The sequence below is a fragment of the Emydura macquarii genome, unplaced genomic scaffold, assembly GCF_026122565.2.
Source record: "Emydura macquarii macquarii isolate MOO-44397 ecotype Brisbane River unplaced genomic scaffold, CSIRO-AGI_Emac_v2 contig_2768, whole genome shotgun sequence".
NCBI lineage: Eukaryota > Metazoa > Chordata > Testudines > Chelidae > Emydura > Emydura macquarii.
Window position 1 is genome coordinate 28,794,222 of NW_027132905.1, and position 20,730 is coordinate 28,814,951.

At 47.1% G+C, this 20,730-nt stretch overlaps 1 protein-coding gene across 1 annotated transcript; it reads right to left on the bottom strand.

Moving 5' to 3' along the window:
* Window positions 1-870: 870 nt before the first annotated feature.
* Window positions 871-10,474, bottom strand: PROB1 (proline rich basic protein 1). Its single transcript, XM_067566810.1, has one exon. The coding sequence runs from the start codon at window positions 10,400-10,402 to the stop codon at window positions 5,876-5,878; it is 4,527 nt and encodes a 1,508-aa protein (XP_067422911.1). The 5' UTR covers window positions 10,403-10,474; the 3' UTR covers window positions 871-5,875.
* Window positions 10,475-20,730: the final 10,256 nt, after the last annotated feature.

The following is a 20,730-nucleotide window of genomic DNA, read 5'->3' on the forward strand; positions in this document are numbered from 1 at the left end:
AACCTGGGTTACCTCCCGCACAGCTCTCAGTGCAGAATCAGGGCCTGCATAGCTCTGTGCCTCAGTTTCCACATCCGCAAAATGAGAAAAATATGCCACTTAATTACCTCCCAGGGTTGTTGTGGGCCTTATGTCATTTCTGTTTGTGCAGCCCTACAGAAAGGCAAAGGAACAATAAAAGAAGAAGGAGCAAAGCTCTCATCACAAGAAGAGCCTGAGCCTGTATATTTTGCCTACCCAAAGCATCTCTTAATGATGTTTTCTGTCATGGTCCAGTCCTGCAAATGGAGGTGCCTTAACTTTAACTGGGGTTCCTCCAATAGATAGCTGCCAGGACCAGCCCCTTACAGGGCCCGGACAGAGGCTGAACTGGGGTAGCAGGTTGACTATCAAAGTGCCCAGGGCCTGTTGAAATCCACAGGAAGCTTTCCATTGATGTCCCTGTGCTTTGGATCCGTGCTGCAGTGAACGGGACTGAACTGGGTAGAAGAATCGAATTGAAGTCGAACCTATCAGGAATCTGCACCAACATCCCTCACCCCTATAAGGCTGCAATTTCACACACGTTATTAATAGCATTGTTTCATATTTTATCACCACTTTTATTGCCCTTTAAAAATGTATTTGATTTATCCATGTTATAGAAAGTTTCCTTTAGCCAGTACGTCAGTGTCCAGTGTGATGGTGCAGTTCAGTGCTGTCTCATTGTACAACCTTTGAGCTACAAAGCAAATCAAACAAAGTGCGAGTATTCAAACTAGCTATTTTGTTCAGCGTCTTCATCTTCTCAAGTGTATAGAGGATTTTCCCAGAACATGTGATTGACAAAGACAAATCAAAGGGAGACAATAAGGTATTTTTTAGCAGGTCCATGATTCATCTGAGTCTATATTTCCAGCATATTCTCTGGAGAGAAGAGGGTCTGGCATTTCATAGCTGAAAAAAACAGATCATTTCTATACAGTCAAATGTCATTTGCGATGCTTTTGTGCAGCGCTGCACTTGATCACGTTTAAAAAACAACACCAGATTAGCAACAGAAGACAAATGATCGGCTCTTGCATTTATTAAGAGTCCACAGATAGACCACGCCATGTGCACAGCAAGAGCCTGATCCTGCAATCAGACTCAGCAGCACAGGCCAGTGCACCTGTTCAGAGTCTTGATGTTTGGGCTCATGTAACCCTAATTTACGTCCCTCTCTCCTGCAATGCTAGCAGATCTGACTGCACAAGCAGGGCCTCCAGCCGGTGGGCTTCAGCATATGAACTCATGTTTGCCTTTGAAGAAAGGCCTTTGGAGTTTTTTTCTTTCCAGGTGATGAATCTGTTACACATTTTCTTTGTTATAAGCTGATAATGTCCTGCAATTTGGATCCTGCAGTGGCTCCACTCCAGGCTAACATACCGTAACTGAGAGCAAGTTGTGGCCCTCAGTGTCTGGCCCATTTCTATAACTCCAGATATTTCACCTACATTTGTCAAGTAAGGGGGGGGGAGGCGGGGGAGAAATTTTCAAAAGCTCTCCACATTGGCCTAACCCTGCTCCCTTTGAAATCAATGGGAGTTTTGCCACTGGCTTGAGTGGAGAGCAGAGTTAGGCCAATCAAAGCTGAGTGCATTTGAAAATCCCACCCTATATATCTAATGAAGAGCCTGCCTGATTGTTATGTGGTCACAGACCCTCCTGCAGCACATGAGGATGGTGGAATGATGCCTGTGGGCGTCTCTCCAAGCTTGCGTGGATTTCAGATCCCAGATTTTGCCGTTGTATTTAACATAATTGTTGTATTTTAATTTCCCTGGTTTAAGAGAAAAAAGAAAATATTTGAAAGCATCTTAAGTAGTAAAATCTCATACTTCAGGGCTGCTGCTGATCACTGATGTGGTCAGGAAGGACATTTCTCTCCCTATCCGGCACTGAACAAAGGACATTATGGGAGGGAAGAGGTGCTTCCTTTATTGGATTTCGGGCACTCTTGGACCTATGGCTTGCTCTAGCATGGTATGGTTTAGAGAGGAGGGATTACAGCTTGCTCGATATGTTGACCTTTGCTCTGAACAGGTCAGCTTGCCATGGAGCCAGCAGCTCAGGCGTTCCAGGATGGACGCAATTGAGAAGGCTGATTAAACTTTTCCTTGGCTGCTATCCATGATAAACAGAAAAGGGATGAAAAGTTTCAGTGGTTTATAAGACTGGAGAGGGTTGTTGAGCTGGGCTCATCTGTAGTGAACTTTCCTAAAAGCTCTGCAGTTGGCACAGAAATGTGCTATATGTGATACCTACAAAGGTCTCATATATATCGCTTTCCTACTATAGATTTCCATAGAGATACTCATTCCCACGTCTCGCCAGGCCACGACGGGCATTCAGCAGAGAAATACAGTGTAAGTTATCTTTTATATGATTCTCTCCCCCCCACTGGCATGAAATTCCATTAGTTCTGACGAGATTCCAGGATGTGACATCACAAATACCAGAAGTCACATTGCAACCTGGGCAATCCATGGTATTTGTGATGTCGCCAAAAGACGCATCCTGGAATAGCATCAGAGAAGCAGGAAGTATCGAGAGGATTTCCAAGAGGGCAAGAAAGCATTGATAATGGGTTAGCTCTTATTATGAATTTGTCCTGCAGTAGCATCTAGCCAGCAGGGCCGCACTGTGGTGGGTGCTATTTCTCTGCAGAATGCCTCCCACAGCAGAGTGATAAATAATCATCATGCTTACAAAATACATTTAATCAGCAAATCTCAAAGCACATTACAAAGATGAGTCCGAATCATTAGCCTCAGAGGGGAAACTGAGGCATGCCAAGTCTGAGTGACTTGCCCAAGATCACTTAGCAAATCAGTAGCAGAGAGAGGACACCAGGACTCTGTTGCTCTGTTTACATGACTCTGCTGCTTTCCCTGAGGACAGGGGCGTAAGGAATAGAATTTGCTGCTTAGCTCAGGTTTCATGCTTGATTTGCAGTTCACCTTTAAGCACCCACTATCAATGACCCCTTTGCATTTTTCACTCACTATTCAACCTGACCAGACACCAATTCCAAGGAATCTAGTATGGCTGGAGCTACACGCTCTGGCTCCTGCCCATCCAGGATGCCCAAGCTACTCTGGTGCACTAGTGCTAGAAGCTCTAATTAGCCCAGCAATGTTGAGCTGTTAGACAGAGATTTCATTAAACCCCACACGGGGCCTATCCCACACTCCGGCCTCAGAGAGGCAAATCTCCAATTTAACTCAGTCGCCCTTTGCTTTCATTCCACCTCCCCCCACCCATTGCTTCTGCTCCCCTCTCCCCTGAACATGCCACCCAGCCATGTGGGTCTCCCCACCACACACTGCTGGTCTGCCTCACTTCTTGCACCCCCAGATCGTCCTCTCCCCTGGGTGATTAATCTGGTCCCTTAGAAGGCAACGCCTGTTTCTTCTCCTCTTGCAGGGCAGTGTCTCCTAGGAGAGGCAGCTGGGCTGGTTCTTCCTTGTTTCCAGCCTCTTCTAGATGCTTCCTAGCAGGAACAGCTGGGAACCAGCGAACCAGCCCATGACCTGGGAGCTGTTTGCAAAACAGCAAGAACTCTACACTACCGCCCTGGACTATGGAACCCAAACACCCCTGGGGCCTGATCCTGGGAGGCGTGCTCAGACACGTAGTTCTGCATCCAAGCAATGCCACTGACATCAGCGGGATGCTGGTAGGAGGAAAGGCCGCTCATGCAGATGAAGGCTGCAGGATCAGACCCTGTGGGCTGGGTCTAGCAGTCTAGCACCAAGCTGGAGCATGTTATGTGCTTTATTCCCCAGCGAACTGCCTGGATCTTAAGAGTGGGAAGGTGTGTAACTCCCCTTGTCACTAAGTCAGGTTTAGAACACATGCAAATACAGTTTCCATACCCAGCTTACCTGGAGCAGCTCTGATCGTTACACTGGAAGAATTCTCACTTCTCACTTTTTCTATTGCTCACTTCCTTTCCACACCTGGGGCTTGCTTTCCAACACTGAGCATTTGCTGAGCGCTAAGGTGCAAAAACTGCTGCCTACCACGCTCCTCAATATCATCTTATTACTTCCTTGTGCTCCCCTATCTGTCTGTCTCCACCTGTTGTCTTTTGTTTGATGTTCAGATTGGAAGCTCTTTGGAGCAGAGTCTGTCTTTTTGTTCCGGGTTTGTACAGTGCCTAATGCAATGGGGCTCTGGGCCATGACTGGCGCTCCTCAATGCTACCACAATGCAAATAAATAAATACATTATACTAATCATTATTAACAAAAGTGCTTTGGAGGACATGCTGTCATTTTTTTACTAGACGGCAAAGGACAAAAATCTCCAGATTCCTTAATTATTTCTCACTCGGTTTTTTGGGCCAGAATCTCTGCTCAGGTAAAGAGGCATAGCCCCATATGATTTCAGGGGTGCCAGACTGATTTACGCCAGCTGAGGCTCTGAGCCAATGTCTGGTGGTACGTCTACACTGCAGTCATGGGGTATGAGTGCAGCTTGAGTTGTGATCATTTAATGTAGCCCAGAACCCGGAGTAATTACTTGCAGGGTTAGCCCGTACTTCCGTGGCTTCACTGCTCTAGCAGCAGAGGTAGCTAGCTCAGATCTGTCTACTTGAGCTGCAACTACTCCCTCTTATCGCAGTATAGTCAGACCCCGAGAGTGCGTAGGCCAAAGAACCCAAAGGAAAAAATGATGCTGGAAAAAATACAACATCAAAACAAGCACAATTCATTGCAAGAAAAGACAAAGCCAAGCCCACATGGCAAACATCTGCAGTGTCCAGGTAAGAGCCTTAAGAGCTTAAGCAGGAATTATGTGGTGCTTAGGTCTGGTACCGTCCCTCTGCAGTGTGTCCATTTCACTCAGCCAGCCCCCCAAAGCAGATGGAAATAGCTAAGATTTCCCATGGTTCTGAGAACTTATTTTTAAAAATGCTTATTGACCCTTGTTGCTAATACTGAAAATATTTTGACACCTTCCATAACAGCTTTCATAGATTCCAAGGCTGGATGGGCCACTGTGACCCGCCTGTCTGCCCTCTGGCATGATGCAGGGTAGAGAGCTTCCCTGAAATAATTCCACAGCCAACTTCCACATCCAGTGACTGTAGACTGTAATGCAGGACGCCCTTCCCTTCACACAAAATAAGCGGGGAGGCGGTATACATTCCAGCCTTAATCCATGTAGCCCGTGGAACAGCGAGCTTTACAAATAAAACTTAGGTTCTGCGGGCAATTTCTGTAATGCTGAATAGTGGAAATTTTGTCTTTCAAAGTGAGAGAGGGGGTTTGCTCCTTGACAGTGTCCTACCAACACAGACTAAGCAAAAACAAAAATAAAATTACTATTACCTGACAGAGGGCCCGATCCTGATCCACTTAGTGCTAACACATAACTCTGCTTGCTGGTGAACAGCATCCCCTAGGATCAGGCCCAGCACTATAGAAGTTTACTCTGTGCATCAAGAAACAGATCAGCAGTTATGAATGAATCTTGGTCCCTCTGAAATCAATAGCAAAACTCCCACTGACTTCATGAGCCCCAGGATTGTCAGGGCTGGTTACATTTAATGAGTCCGAAAATAGCATTCTTCATTCTCATTAGAAACCAGTGAGATGAACAGAAAGTGACGTGCACTGTGCCGTCTTGGTGCACCGTTACCTCTTATTTGCTTCGGAAGCCCAAACATCTGGCTAAGGGGAGCAAAGTGTAACCAGAGGGGGCAGGCAGTGGATCTCTCCTTTTATACCACCTCTTGGGGACTGGTGTAGGCTTGACTTGTTTTCATGTACAAATGATCAGAAATAAATATTCAATATACATTCATTCAGGAAACCCATCATTTACCCCTCGTTGTGCTGCACGTTCACATCCGGAACAAAGACCCTTTCTCTGGCACGGAAGGACTGGCACTTGTCGCTGGAGAGAATAAAGACTGATTAGGGCTAGGACTTGAATTCATCCCAGTAGGAATATAATATAAACTCTCCAGGTAGTTGCTGTCAGTGACTTGGGTAGCTGGTGGAGCTTCACTTTTTGGACCATGGCTGAAGGTTTCATTAACATTTTTATTTTCTTGATTAAGCTGTTGATTTAGCAGATCGGGGTGGACTGATGGCATGGCCACTGGAAGAGGAGGAAACCCTGGAAATCCTGGATAGGGCATGTAGGATGGTCCATAAACCCCTGGATTTGTGAGCAATGGGTTGAAAGGCGATGGGTAAAGCCCACTATGTGATGCCATGGGGACTGGTGGTATCAGCACTTCAATGTACTGGCCTGTCTCTGGGTCATAGAGCGTCTTCAGCTGAGGCTGCCTGGGAGGTTCCATGTAGTAGCATTTCCCACTGTCTGGGTCAACGAGCATTTTCCTGTGAGCCTGGAGATGGGGAGCAAAAGACCTGGTGGGGCTAGAGGCACTTCTACTGCATGGCGAAACTCCGTTGCTCCTCCTTCGAAAACTGGGCGAGTCGTCGACTCTGCGATGGCGCTGTCTGTGGCTCGGGTGGTCGTGCACAGCATGGTCAGTGGTTTGTGATGGAGGAAGCTCACTGCTCATTGCGCTCCCGGGTGCTTCCCCGCCTGGCTGGAAGAACGCACAGGAACCGACCGAAGCGTGGTCAAGGTGAGACGGCACCAAGGGCTTAGGCGCTGCTTCGGATTTCTGGGCTTTCCCAGGAATGGTTAAATAGTTTGCATTCTCAGCATGGGTGGCTGTGAAATATTGCTCGTTTGCCACCTGCTGTTTGGTCCAGTGATCCCAATTCTCCCTCTGCTCTTGGAGCTTTCCGGACAGGGGTGATGGTGCAGCAGAAGGAGCTCCCGCTAATCTGGGTCCTTCAGTGTATTCCTTTGCCCCCAAGGGGCCATTGTGATTGGCACCCTTGGGAGACATGCAGTTTGCTGGCACAAGCACCTGGCTTTCCGATGGCTGGGGAGCATCAAACATTTTATTTGTGGCCTTCTGCTGAGATGAACTGTTAACAAAATATGTGTTTGCTGGTGCGTTTGTATGGGATTTTTGGGTACTTGTCACAGTTGGCCTTATGAGCTGTAGATGTCCATAGGCTTCCTTGGCTGGTCCAGGTTCAGAGACCTTGTTTTCGTCTTTTGGACTGACTGAAACATCATTACCGTCACGGGGTGTCAACGAGATGATCTCAGTGGATAAATGCTCCAGAAATGGCCAGTCAGGCTCCTTGTTTGTGTAAGCCTCCAGAAAGTGACCTGGAATGGCTGTGATGCGATTGATGTCGTTGTGTTTCTTGATGTCCTTAGGAGATGCTGAAGAGGGAAACAGAACAGCGTTATTCTTGTCTAGTGAGTTGCACTTAGCTTGTGTTGATGAGTCTTTCGTAGCCCTTCTATCCAAAGCTGAATAAGCTGGAGCAGGGCAGTAGTCAGTTTGTGTTTTGTGAGGGTGCTTGGAAAAAGAACTGTTGACTTTGATGTTAAGCTGGGATTCTATCTGAGGTACTTTCCTTGAGGCGTTGGAAGATGGTGTTACATTTAACTCACTTCTCTCATACTGCATCAGTTTATTTTCAGGTTTTAGCTGGGGTTCTGCATTCTCAACCACAACCTTCTTCTTGGATTGAATTTGAGTGATGTGCATTGGAGACTCACCCACTTCAGTGCATTTGCTTTTGGTAAGACTTACAGGTCCTTCCACAGGGGAGTTAGTGATGGGGTTTAAAATGACACTGTATTGTGGATCACTTGCTCTCTGGCCTGGGCTGGAAAGTGCTGACACATCTAAGTTCAGCTGCTGCTCCTGATTTTTTCCATGCGAATGGGTCATCATTTGTCCATCATCTTTGCGACACAAGGAGGTGCAGTGTATAAACAGAGGGGAAGTTGCAGGGGACTCCTTTGTTGATAGGCTTAAACTATCCGCTGTGTTGGTTTCTTGGTCTATATTGAAACGGTCTGAAGATTTAAAGCACAAGCTGTAGGTGTTCTTAACTAATTTTCTGACATCTCTGGGATGATGCATTCTCCCCTTCCCATTACTCTCTGTCTTCTTGGCCCCCTGAGGATGCGATGCTTCAGGGAGGCTGGTTTTCCCATCACTCTGTGATCTGCAAGAAGTGGGCAAAATGAGAGATGAATGCTGCACTGCTGCCGGCCTCTTCTCCTCACAGCCTCCAGCCGGAGTCAGGTGCCTAGAGACACTCAACATCTTCTTCTGCTGCTCGTGTTTGCTCTGTGGAATCAGTTTCATCTCCCGTGTTGTGGACGTGAAGATGTTCCTGGATGAATCCCTGGGCCCCACCAGGCTTTTTGGCTTGAAGGGGACCTTTTCCTCTTTCCACAGTGTGTGCTCGTTCTGCCTGATTGCTCGCTGCTTCAAACTGGGCCACGGCTTTTGTGCTTTGGAAAATGTTGGGGCAACACCAAAGCCTTTCACGTCCGCCTGCTTGGATTCAAACAGGGCATGAGCGCTCTGGTATTCTTTCCTCTCTCTGGCAACCTGCTTCCTGCTGTCGCTTGAATCCCCGTTCACACCATCTGCCAAGATGGGGAGTGGCTTGGACTGGGTGGCTTCTTGATGCTTCATTCTTTCATTCAGCTCGTTGAATGTCTTTTTCAGCTTGCAGACATTTTCCCTTTGCTGCTCGTTCAGCACTACTCCCTTGGCAGGCCGCATGGCATCGGTACTCTCTTGGCTCATTGCTACAGACTCAGACCTTCCACTCGCTGAGTGACTCTGCGGATCGTCTGCTGAACAGCTGCAGTCGGACTTGGACAGAGAACTCGACTTCCCTTCCATAAAATCCCCCAGAGGGTCTGTATGTACGGAGGATGGTGCAGACGAGGTTGAGCTGCCCTGCATTGCTTTTTGCTCCATTTTGATCCTTTGCTCATACTGCATTTTCTTGGCTAGCACATTTTTCACCAGGCAGGAGGCCATCCTGGTTTTGCTGCGTGGGTCGTCTAATGATGCTGTTCTCATAAACTGCTTGTAGTTTATTCTGAATTCATTGTTGATGGTCCTGCCCTTTGGGCCAGGGTTGTTCCTGGCTGCTGCAAAGGGCTGATGGGCAGCACAATCCCCTTCTGCAAAGAAACTCATCTCCTTCCTGTCCCTCTGCTTGAGCTGGATCTGACGCTTGGGCACAGTCCTCTTTTTGGACTGGCCCTTTTTGCCATCGCTCTCCAGCACAACATCAACACACTCGAACTGCTCCTGCCCGAATGAGTGACTGGGCGGATCTTTTCCTGGGACTTGGCGGTCAGCTGGGAATTGTATGCTGCTCTTTGCCTGGCTGACCACCTCTGCTTTTCTCAGATCATTACGTGTTGGCCACCTGTTCGTTCCATTACTGTCCTCTGACAAGGAATTGGACGAGCTAGACAATGTCCCGTTGCTGGAACTGTACATATCTAGGGAGCCACCATGAGGACACGAGAGGCTCCGGAACGACAGAGCAGTGAGCTTCCGAACTTCATTATCAGCCTCTTCTGAGTCACTCCCAACATTGGAGTTCTCCGCGCAATACTGGGGGCAGGCTGCCTGGCTAATTACAGGAGCTCTGCTGCCCTTCGTCTTGCGTGCTTTGAGGAACATCTCCCTGGGCTTTGGTGCATTGAATCGTAAAGGATGATCCAAATATTTAGACCCACCGTCTCCAGGCTGCACCTCTCTTGTGGCTAGCCCCATCCTGCTGCTGTACCCTGGAGCAGAGCTATTCTTAGCTGTGATTGACATCTGAACCTGTTGCTTCTCCTTGGCACTGAGGTAGCCTCCGTATCTGCAGACTTGATTGCTTGTGGCACACTCCCAGCCTGCCTGCTGGCTAAACGGCCTCTCAGCTGTGGCTGTTAAATCCCCCCTTGAAGCCTGGCTTCCATTTGAAGCTGACTGAATTATGGCCAGAGAGGCGGCAGCACAAGTCTCACCATTGTCTTTGCTGTTTTGATCAGGCAGCTCACATGTGGCATTGTCAAAACCCCTTGGCATCCCATGTAGCTGTTCTGCTGTGTCCTCGGAAGCGCTACTCCAGAAACCTTTCATGCCAGCCGGGCTCCGTTCAGAAAGGCTCCCCGGTGCTGGTTTGTTCTTGTGATGCAGATCGGTTTCATAAGCTGGGTCACTGTCAGGCAGCTGGGTGAACAGAACAGCTCCTTCATTTTCAAAAGACTCCAGGCAGTCCTTAAAACTCTCATCCGCCTCTGAGCACAAAGCAGTGTGGTAAGAAGAACCAGAGGAGTCTGATGTGTCCTTTAGGAGGTCCCCTTTGAAATGGCTGGGTGCATGGCTGTTCTTTTCTGAAGCAGCTTGTTTGCTTTCAGAGTCACAGAAGATTTCCTCCCCACTTAATCCACCAGGCTCAGGGGGCTGCCCTGGCCTACGAAACTGGACGGAATTTCTTTTCACTAAGGGGATCATTTTTTATTCCCTGAAGCACATGCTAGGTTCAGAGGGGTCCATTTGAAACAACACAACTCAGGATCCTCTTTATATTTGTTGGAGCTGGTGCGATTTCCCCTGGGACTCAAGAACCTGATCTTCTCAGGGGCTCAATTTCCATCCCTACCATTTAATCCAGTCACAATAAAGAGCAAAACCCTGATCACGTGCATGTTATAGGTCGCCAGCCTAGGAAAAGAGAAACAAACAGATATCACATCCTAGCAGCACAACCGACAATAACTTGCCGAGCCAAGATGTCAGGATTTATTTTTGTTGTTAAGCAATGCAACTGCATGAAAAGCTCTGCTCAACAGTATGTATTCAGGAAGCAGTTTTGAAATGCAATCAGCTATCAACTCTGCTCTGAGAAGTAGCTGTGAGACTCAGCAAAATACCAGCATTGTTCTTATGCACTGACTGCTGAGCTCGGAAGTGCTGCGGGAGGACATGGCACCTTCTCCACAATCAAATAGGTCTCTGCCTAGATGGGCCCTTTAATGTGGGGTGCTTCAGGGGCGTCCCTGGTCAAAGCAGCCAGTACGCTGAGAACAATACTACACAGCCATGAATAATACAGAGATAAAGATAATAGTATCGGCGAAATGTAGGGCTGGATGGGATCTTGAGAGGTCATGTCGTCCAGCTCCCTGTGCTGAGGCAGGACCAAGTAAACCTAGGCCATCCCTGACAGATGTTTGTCCAACCTGTTCCTAAAAACCTCCAATGAGGGGGATTTCACAACCTCCACTGGACACCTGTTCCAGAGCATAACTACCCTCTTCCTAATATCTAACTTAACGCTCCCTTGCTGCAGAATAAGCTCATTACTTCTTGTCCTACCTTCAGTGGACATGGAGAACAATAGATTGCAGCCCTCTTTATAACAGCCGTTAGCATACTTGAAGACTGTTACCAGGTTCCCCCTCAGTCTTCTTTTCTCAAGACTCAACATGACCAGGTTTTTTATGTTACTAACAAGTGTTCATAAAAAGGTCCCCTTTATTATGCGTATTTGATACTCAGGCCTACAGGCTTTGGATGTCGGATTCCCATTAAAATTAACAGGAATCAGGCATCTCTCAGCCTCCTAGACAATTCTGAAAAACTTAGCCTCAAAATTCATTCTGTAACAACACAAGCCCCTTAAAGCAGGATCATTTCCAGTTGTATTTTTTCAAATAAATTATTAAAACTTTTTTAGACAAAAAATAAAAACTCAGCCCTTTGGGGCAGCACTTTGCCATGGATTATCACTGTAGGGTGAAATTTTCCAAAGCACTGAGGTGATTTAGATTCATACCTAGATTTTAAAGCCAGAAGGGACCATTGTGAGCATCTAGTCTGACCTCCTGCATAACACAGGCCATAGGACTTCCCTGAATTAATTCCTGCTTCAAATCCAGTGGCTACTATACAGCACATTTCGATGTATTGAGGTCTGTGCTGGAATTGCAAGCTATCACTTTAAGACTGTGTAGGGCTTCCTAGTCCTGCTTGCAGATTAGGAGGCTCAGTAAGGACGCATCACAGTGTACAATCAGCATCAATACAGAACATTTCAGCTCAAAGAAAGGTGGGGTGAGCTGTGCCTTTGTCCGCCTTACAGAGCAGCCTGCTTTCTCTCTCTCGGTTTTTGGGTTCTTGAGTGCACTCATTCTGAATTCTAAGAAATAAAGTTTTGTTATGTCACCAGCTTCCAGCAAGAGAACTTATATTTTTTTATCTAACTTGTCAGTGTGCATGCCATGAACGTACCACACAGCTTTTAGAAAAACATCCGGTCTTGATCTAAAGCTTTCCAGTGATGGAAAATCTACCACCCCCCTTTCCAGAGGATTTCGGAACCTAGGCCCAGATTTTTAAAGGGGTTTAGGTGCCTAAAACCATTGAGGATCTGGGCGTTAAGAGCCAAAGTTCTATTGACTTTTAATGAGATTTAGGCCTCTAAATGCACAAGCTGCTTTGGAAAAAAAGTGACTATAATTCTAACCCTAACGATGGTTAATCACAGAGAAGCACTTTCACTGATCAACAGGCTGATTTCTTTGGGGTATGCCTTTCAAAAATATACCCAGTAGGGGAAAGGACATTCTCAAATGCAAGCAGTGCCATTAGCCAAGCTTTTTCATCTTCATCCAGGCAAGCTAATTTTTCTGAGAGTCAGCGCCTTCATAGGCATGTCCTAACGCTGACCTATAGCCCCGGGGTTCCCAAGTTCATATTTATTTTGCTACTATCATTGTGGGATTGCACCCAAAACTGCATAGACAGTGAAGAAAGCAATTTCACTGTGAATGATTATTATGGATTAATAAGGATGTATTTATACAGCTCAGTGATGCAGAGATCTGGCCTCATTCTGCCAAACCTTACTTGGGTGAGTAGCGGTTTCTCATGCAGGCAGGCCCTTTGGAGTGACTGGAGCTGCGTGTGTAAGGCTTACTCGTCTGAGGAGGGCTTTTTAGGATCAAACCCAGAAGCAGGATTTACAGAGATAAGCAGGAACAGGCCCAGTGCGGGGAATGCGACAGATCCCTTTACAAACACATTTCAGAACCAGCTCCTTGGGGAGGGCCTTGATAAAGTTTTTTAATGACAGATTCTTGGCGATCTGGCCTACCAGGACCACTGGCTCAGTGACTAGAGCATCAGCCCACAAAATGCAGCTATCTCTCGATTGTACAGAGAGGGAATGTTTCTTTTGGAAAGGCGATATTTACTCAATATCTCTGGATTAGTTCATACCCATGACCTCCCCTGACTGCTCAGGCCCAGACCCTTCCTGGGTCTTACAGCATCTGCATGGAAGGCGGGTTCCAAGGAGATTCCAAGTGAGGGCCAGGCAAAATTACAGTCCCTGAGCATGCAGGCCAGAGCCCCAAGGGGCGGGGACAACTGGAGAGGAGGCGGGGCCAGGGCTCTGTCTCCCATCCCCCACTATACTGTGTAGCAATGGGTATGCTGGCTCTGTGCCGGGGCATTCTGTATATTTGAGATAAAACACCTCTCATTCAGAGCCTAACAAAAATAACAATTATGTTTCATGGGGAATTTTGAAAATTTTTCATTCCAAACAAATTTTTTTTTTAAACCAGTGAAAGTTTTGTTGGTTTTTCAACCAAAACCAGAATCCTCGCTTCCCCAAATGTGTCGTTTGTTGATACACAGTTTTCAGGAAAACATGTTCAGTTTTCTAAAACAAAAATGAAAACATCTCTACCAAAGCCCAGAAAATTTTTTTTCAATTTCTGGGTTTCTCAGTGAAAAACTGGCAAATTTGGGGCAAAATAATTTTTTTAAATGAATAAATGTTTCTGTGAAACAATATTCAGCAGTTCCAAAGAGGGCAGTGCCCGTTCCTCTCTGTGGATTAATAATCAAATCCTCCATCAATCTGTGATGCTCCCACTGCAGGCCAGGGTATGGTTTGCCATTGATTTCAAGGGCAGCAGGATTAAGGCCACTAGTTCTGTAGTCAGGAAAAACGCCCATTGTTTGCAATGGGAAGAGGATCAGGCACTAGGAAAGAAGCACAGGATTTGGCCCTTAGATTGCTGAAAACAAGATAAAAGCTGGACTCAAAGCCAAGATCCGAACAATGCTGGACCTTGAGGCCATTTGGATCTGGATCCAGTGCTAAATGCTGTGGTTCAGACCCCTCTCTAAACAGGAGAGTCACTTTGAGTTGTATTTATTTCTCTTTCTCTCAGAGCTGAAGGATAACAGAGCAACTGCCCTTTTGTAGCTCTGGGTGCCCAAGTTGACAATATTTACAAATACAAGTCTTATCACTGTCTACAGCTCTTTTAGTTTCATCTTGCTCCCACACAGCAATGACCTGACAAAAAGCAGGCTCTGAGACCACCACTGCTCCCGACCCTCGCCTCTCCCCAAAAGCCAGGCAAATAGATGTGTTTTGCAGCATGCAAGGGGCAACAGATGTGGACACTTTTGGAGCAAGTTCTAAAGTTGAGGGCCCTTGCAGAAAACTCCCTGCTGGGACCCTTCTCTTTTTTAAACTTATCGGGCTCCGGCTTATTTTGCCTGAGCACTGACAGAAGGTAATCCACATTTAAAATAAGTTGCGCCAGGATCATTTACTGAATGTGGCTTTTCTGCAGCCCTCATATCAGCGATTCCTTTCCCCCATCGTCCCAGGACAAAAACCTATTCACAAGTGACTGCTAAATTAAGAAGGTTAAAATTACCTTTGGAAGTACTCAGGGTTCTGTGGCAAGTAACATGTTGTGTTCTTATGAGCATTTCACAGTGTCCAAATGCCAGAGGAGTTATCCAGTTCCCTGAACATCGTCTCCATAGTGGAATAAAGCTGAGACTGTTAAGAGTACATCTGACACTGACTTAGACAGTCATTTCACAGCGGAGGGATCCAGCCACACCATTCCCAGAGTGGTGCCAAACTTGTGTCAATGCCAAGAATGAATTCTTCCTCTTCAGAGCTTGAAACCAAAGTAGCCTTTGGAACTGACAGCGCCGAGCTCATCCATGTTTAGAAAAAGTTGAGTGAAGCAGGAGTTTCTTTATTGGGTTCAAAGCACATGACTCTGCATCTGAACATAAATGAGACTATGTAGAAGTGTCACACTTCATAGCTAATAAAATCAGATGCACTAGATTGGTCTTATTGGAGATTATGGTCTGGTTTGTTTGTTTGTTTTTAAATATAGATCAGCAAAATAACAGCGGCAGGTGCTGATGCATCAAAGATGTGCCAGATCCAGAAGCAACTTGATATTCTGGGTCAGCTGGATTCACACAAGGGGCTAAATATAAATCTTAGCAATTAAAAAAAGACATGACTGGAAATAACTCTCAGGGTGATTAACTCTTCTGTGTCCAAACAAACTGCAGTGCATTTGCTTTGCTTAGCCACTGGGTTATTTTAGGTGCAGCCTTCGGGGCCTGACCCTCCAGGGTGCTGAAGTCAATAGGAGTTGATGGAGCTCATCAATTTGCAGCAGGATCTTCAGAACCAGAGCTAAATACTCAGCAAACTCTTATTGGAGGAGTTGCCTCCTGCAGGCAATTCCTTTGCCATAGACATTTCTGGAGCCCGACAGACATGCTAGCTGCAGTGAACTGTTATATATGGTTGTAGAAAAGGATTTTCAGACACCTGAGTGATTTGGATACCCATACAGGCATACATTTGGGGCAACTGCTCCTCATGGGAATGTCTGATGGATTTTAATAGGCAGAAAATGAGACATTTCTATAGAAAGGACTCTAGAACCTCCAGAGCTTAATAGAGGATAAGGTCCTTTCTATAGTTTTTTTTTTTTAACCAGCCTGAAGAATTATGTAGCAGGGCTAGAATTCCCTATTAAATTCCATAGCACGATATGACAATCCCTATAGAACGGTGATTTTCCTCTATGAAACTCTACAAGAAAGGACAATAAGCTAAAACGACAAGATTGTTATGGACACTGTTCTTTGGGTATTTTTCATCCCATTGTTTTTTTTACATCCAAATATTTGCATCAATTTTTTTAGACTAGATAAAGAGTGGGCCCGATCAATGCACTGAAGGCCTGCACTGGGTTGGGCCCATGATGTATAATGAAAGTAGGTTAATAAAGCTAAATTACAGCGCAGCATTGTGTTCTTGTCTTATTCAGCCTAGCAGAGGAGTACAGCACCTCCTGTCTGCTCAGCCTATCTGGATATTGGTTCCAGGGTTCTGAGACTATGGTGACAATAGCCATGTAAGCACATGCCAGACAGCTCAGTTGATCCTGGTGTGTGGTATGTAGCCCTTATTCTCTGCAATCCTTCCTGGTGAGGAAGTGGGTGAGGAGATGCTCCCAACCATTGCCCTGCGTGGCTGGGCAGACATAATGGAGGAAGTAAGCTGCAGCCTGTCCAGGGCATGAGAGGAACTGGGAAGGGAATTGTGCCGCAGAAGAGTGTCTCTGCAGCACAGGGCCTCCCTAGGCTGTTGCGGGGGAGGGGGCAGGATCTAATTTATGAATCTCCTTTGCTCAGGTCTCAGCCTGAAGGCACAATCTAGCCCACAGTAAACCTGACAGAAACAATAAACACATACGCTGATTGGCCTTCAGTCTCCACTCACAAAATAGCCCAGCGGAAGATCTGCTGGACGCCTTCTGGCTTTGGAGGGCACAAGGCTATAAGGGTGTGTGAGCCCATATCACCACCCGACTTTATCCAAAAGCTGCAGAGGCTCTAAACATGAGAGAGACAGAGCGAGATCTTTAAACCCAGGCTCCAGCCAACAGACACACAGAATGGAACAAACTCACAAATCCCTGGCTCATTTCTTGAGTGGGGGGGAAGGAGCAGATATACCAAGTGTGACCAGGGAAACAGAGGGAGCAACTAAGCCGAAGAGAGAGGCTATGAAAGGCCATAAACCAGCAGGGGCTGTGCTACACAAGGACACACATACGATTAAATGAGTTGATCACAGCATCTGTCCATGCAGCTCGGCCCTTTAAAGATCATCTGTTCAGGAGGCAGCCTGGGGCAGCCAGCTAAGCATAAACAGAGCCATGTTGCCCTTGGAGTCGAAATAAGAGACAAGCTTGGAGGGAAAACCACAGGCCTAAATCCTATTTATCTCTGCTGCATCCTAGTAAAGAAAACACCTTACTTACAATGGCAGCCCTGACTGAGTGCACTGCACAGCTGTTTTCTTAGGTTTCTGCCAGAGTCGAGTAACAGGGTGTTCTAGTGCCTCTCATCCTAGGATCTCACAGCCTTTGCAAACATCTAGTAATAAGCTGCACAAGAGCTCTGAGAAGGAGGCCAAGCCAGCATCAGGAAAACCCCAACCCCAGAGCAAGCTCGATGCTGCATCTGTGTCCTCACGCTGGGCCGAGGGGGTCTGGAGTGTGCTGAGTCACTGTTGTGTTCCAGGGAGCTCTCAGGACTTGACATCTTGCCAAATAAGTGTTGTGTTAAAACCGGTGCCCGGGCAGCTGGGTGCTGAGCGGGACACATATGAGATAAGCTAAACAAGTATCTAAAGAAGTGGGCCTGATCCTGCTGAGGGTTGCATGGCTTCTGGGGCTCTGCCTGTGTGTGGGAAGTTCAGCTGCACACATCGCTTTGTAGGGTCAGCTGCTGAGATTTTCCCCAGAGTGGCTGCATTTCAGTGGTGGGTGCAGCTAGTCCTCGCTCCTAGAAGGTAGTCAGCAAAATACTTTGAGATGCTTGGTGCCCACATGGGCTATTTAAATGTAAGCTGAATCATATTATTGCCCAGCAGCCCTGTGCTATGGCCTTTGGAGTGACCGAGCACTTGTGAATCTGTGTTACCTTGAGCTCACCAGACAGTGCCATTGTGAAGTAGTCTCGTTTGGTCCAAAGGGTGATTTCATGTCACCATCATCAGGGTTGGGAGAACAAGGAACACAAAAGCCAGAAGTGCTGCTGAATGTGACCTTTTATAAATAGCCCTAAAGGAGTTAAAGGCTGAGGCAGCACAGCTCTTGCAAGCTTTCAAGGCAAAATGATTGCTTGGGTCAGTTCCTGTTTGCCTCTCCAGGATGAATAACATCACGTAGCCAGGGCAGGGGAAGAATGAAAGTAGGAGTGGGACAGATTTGGGCTTGGGACGTACAGCCTGTTAAACCAAAAATCTCCAGCTGGCTCAGCGCTAAACCCTTGAGCCCAGCATTTGATTTCTGAACTCAATGCCAGAGCATTTTAGAATCTGCCCCTTCTCATCACAAGCCACTTTTGTTCTGCTCTGATGCCAGAGGAACACAAAATACTTGCCGGTGAAGATCTCTGTTGCCAGCTGAAGCCTCATCCCCTCTGTGTTAGACTGGCTATAACTGGGTCGGGTTCTTCTTCCCTAATTATATGTGCAAGTTCAGCACAGCTGACCATCTGTGAGCGCTGGCTGATGCATTAAATAGTCATCAATGTTCCTTTTGCTTGGGCGTTTCAGCAAAGACTCCTAAGCAGTAGGGCAGGGCCACACATGCCACTGATGTGAAGTCCCCCTCTAGAGTGCGATGCAGCAACTATGTAACAGCACCCACAACATCTCAAAGCAATGTAAGGAGTTGGGCCGGAACCTTGGCCATTGCATTGCTCCCTTGACATTCGTGCCTCGGCATAGTTTCAGATTTGACCTACTGTCTCCAACTGAAAGTGCAAAAATTCAGGTAGCAGACGGAATTAATTGAGTGGAAATTTGTTCAGGACACTGTTCACACAGACCCCACTTCAGGACAGCACATAGGCATATGCTTAAAACTTAAGGCCAAGAGCCTCAAAGGTATTTAGGTGCCCAAAGACCTTTGAGGATGTGAGCCTACATCCTTTTCTGAATCAGGCCACAAAGGGCTGATCTACACAGTATGTTACTGTGCGGCAAGCTGGGGTGTGAGGCTCCAGCGCACCATGCAGTAACAGCCCGTGCAGACACTGCTACAGTGCACTGAAAGGCCCGGAGTGCGGCTTTGGCTTACTGTGACTTGTAAAGTGGTGTAAGCCAACACACATATTGGCACTTTCAGCGTGCTGGAGCTGTGTCCTCGCAAGCTGATACTGCATGGCAAGCTGGTGTGCTGCAGAGTCACACCCTGGTTTGTTGCACAGCAACGACCTGTGTATCCAAGCCAGAGTGACACAGGATTGCAACGAGAACAAGGGACCAGGCTTTTGGGTTTCTATTGCTTCTGAAGGAAAGCAACACAGTGCTCTGTACCATCTGCTGGTGCATTGGTGACTATGGGTATGTCTACATTGCAATATAAATTAAGTCAGGACCCAGACTCTGAGCCCTATTGCTTTGCAGTGTAGATGCAGCTTCCCCGCTTGACTCGATTCCCGGGCGTCGGCTGGAAGTATCCCACGAAGCCATGGGACAACTTCCTCAGTTCTCTCTAGCCCAACAATCTGCAATGCACTCTATTGAAAAGATAAGCTCCCCCACCCCATTTGTGAATGACAGCTGCTCAAGTCAGCATTAACCCTTTCTCTTTTGGTCACTGATCTGCAAGCACACTGTCAGAGAGCCTCCAGGATTTGCAATGGAGCGCAAAGCCATCAAGCCTTTTGCAAAGTGAGCTGCTTCAAACTACCTGTAACGTGCAGGTAGTAACAGTGCAGCACGGGCTTAAGGCTAGAAGGGCCACATTTCTGAGAGGGGGTGGGAGGAGGAACGCTAGGGACTCTGGGATATGACTACTTTGACTCAGGTCTGCGCTCTGCAGTCTGGACACCAGAGTCCCAGGTTTGGCCATGGGTTAAAAAAGAATGTGGGTTTCAAATACAGTGTAGCCACTCAGGGTTCCCTAATGTGGGACAGCTGACTCAAGTCCCACTAACCCTGGGCTTCCACTGCAGTGTAGACATACTCGGAGGGAAGCGCGCTATGTACTGAATCACCCATGTAGCCATGAAGCTTTGTTGTGAACTCTGCAGCATGCCTGGTGCGTGTTAGACTCATGCTGTAGTGTTAACAAAATCTTACAGTAGGGCCCTTTACACAGAGCTTGTCAGAGAACGAGGGTGCCATTCATCTGCTCTTAGGGTAAATCTGGAGTAACGCCACTGAAGTCACGTGTGTAAAGAAGGGGCTGTAGCGAAGTGTGTTTGTGTGAAATGCAACCACAATCTGGCAGGATCGTGCCTGCATGCCTTGAACACTCAGCATCTCCCATTTCCATGCTGCACGTGTGCAAAGGAACGCAGGATCGGACCTGACCCTCAAATGACCACTCTGCTTTCCAGTGTTTGGGGCCAATTTTGCTTCCATTTATTAGGGTTCAGATGTGATGAACTGCTGAATTTGGCCCAGACCAAAAGTTGATCAGTCTCAGGATTTATTTATAAGTCTGAGCTCTGGCAGAAACTGCAGCGAAGCAATTTAGGGAACGTCTACACTACAGCAACACAACTACAGGGCTGTCGCACCATAGCAGAGACAATCCTACATGGACAGAAGGGTTTTTCCATGAGTATAGTTAACCTACCTCTCGGCGAGATGGCAGCTAGGTCAATGGAAGAATTCTTCTGTCAACCTACTGCATCAACAGTGGGGGTTAGCTCCACCTAACTACATTGCACCAGCTACAAGCTTTTTCACAGCTCTGAGTAATGCAGCTAAGGGGCTCTAAGTTTTAGGTATAGACCATGCCTTGTGCCATAGTCCTGTTTGAGATGGGATCAGCAAGGCAAGGCCATGGTATAATAACAAATCTCCCTGGCTGGTTAGTCATGCGCTTATACTGATCAGGCTGGAGCAGGAGGCAGGGTGAGCGGGAACTGCCCTAAGAAAGTGCTTTGTCCCTCAAGAATGC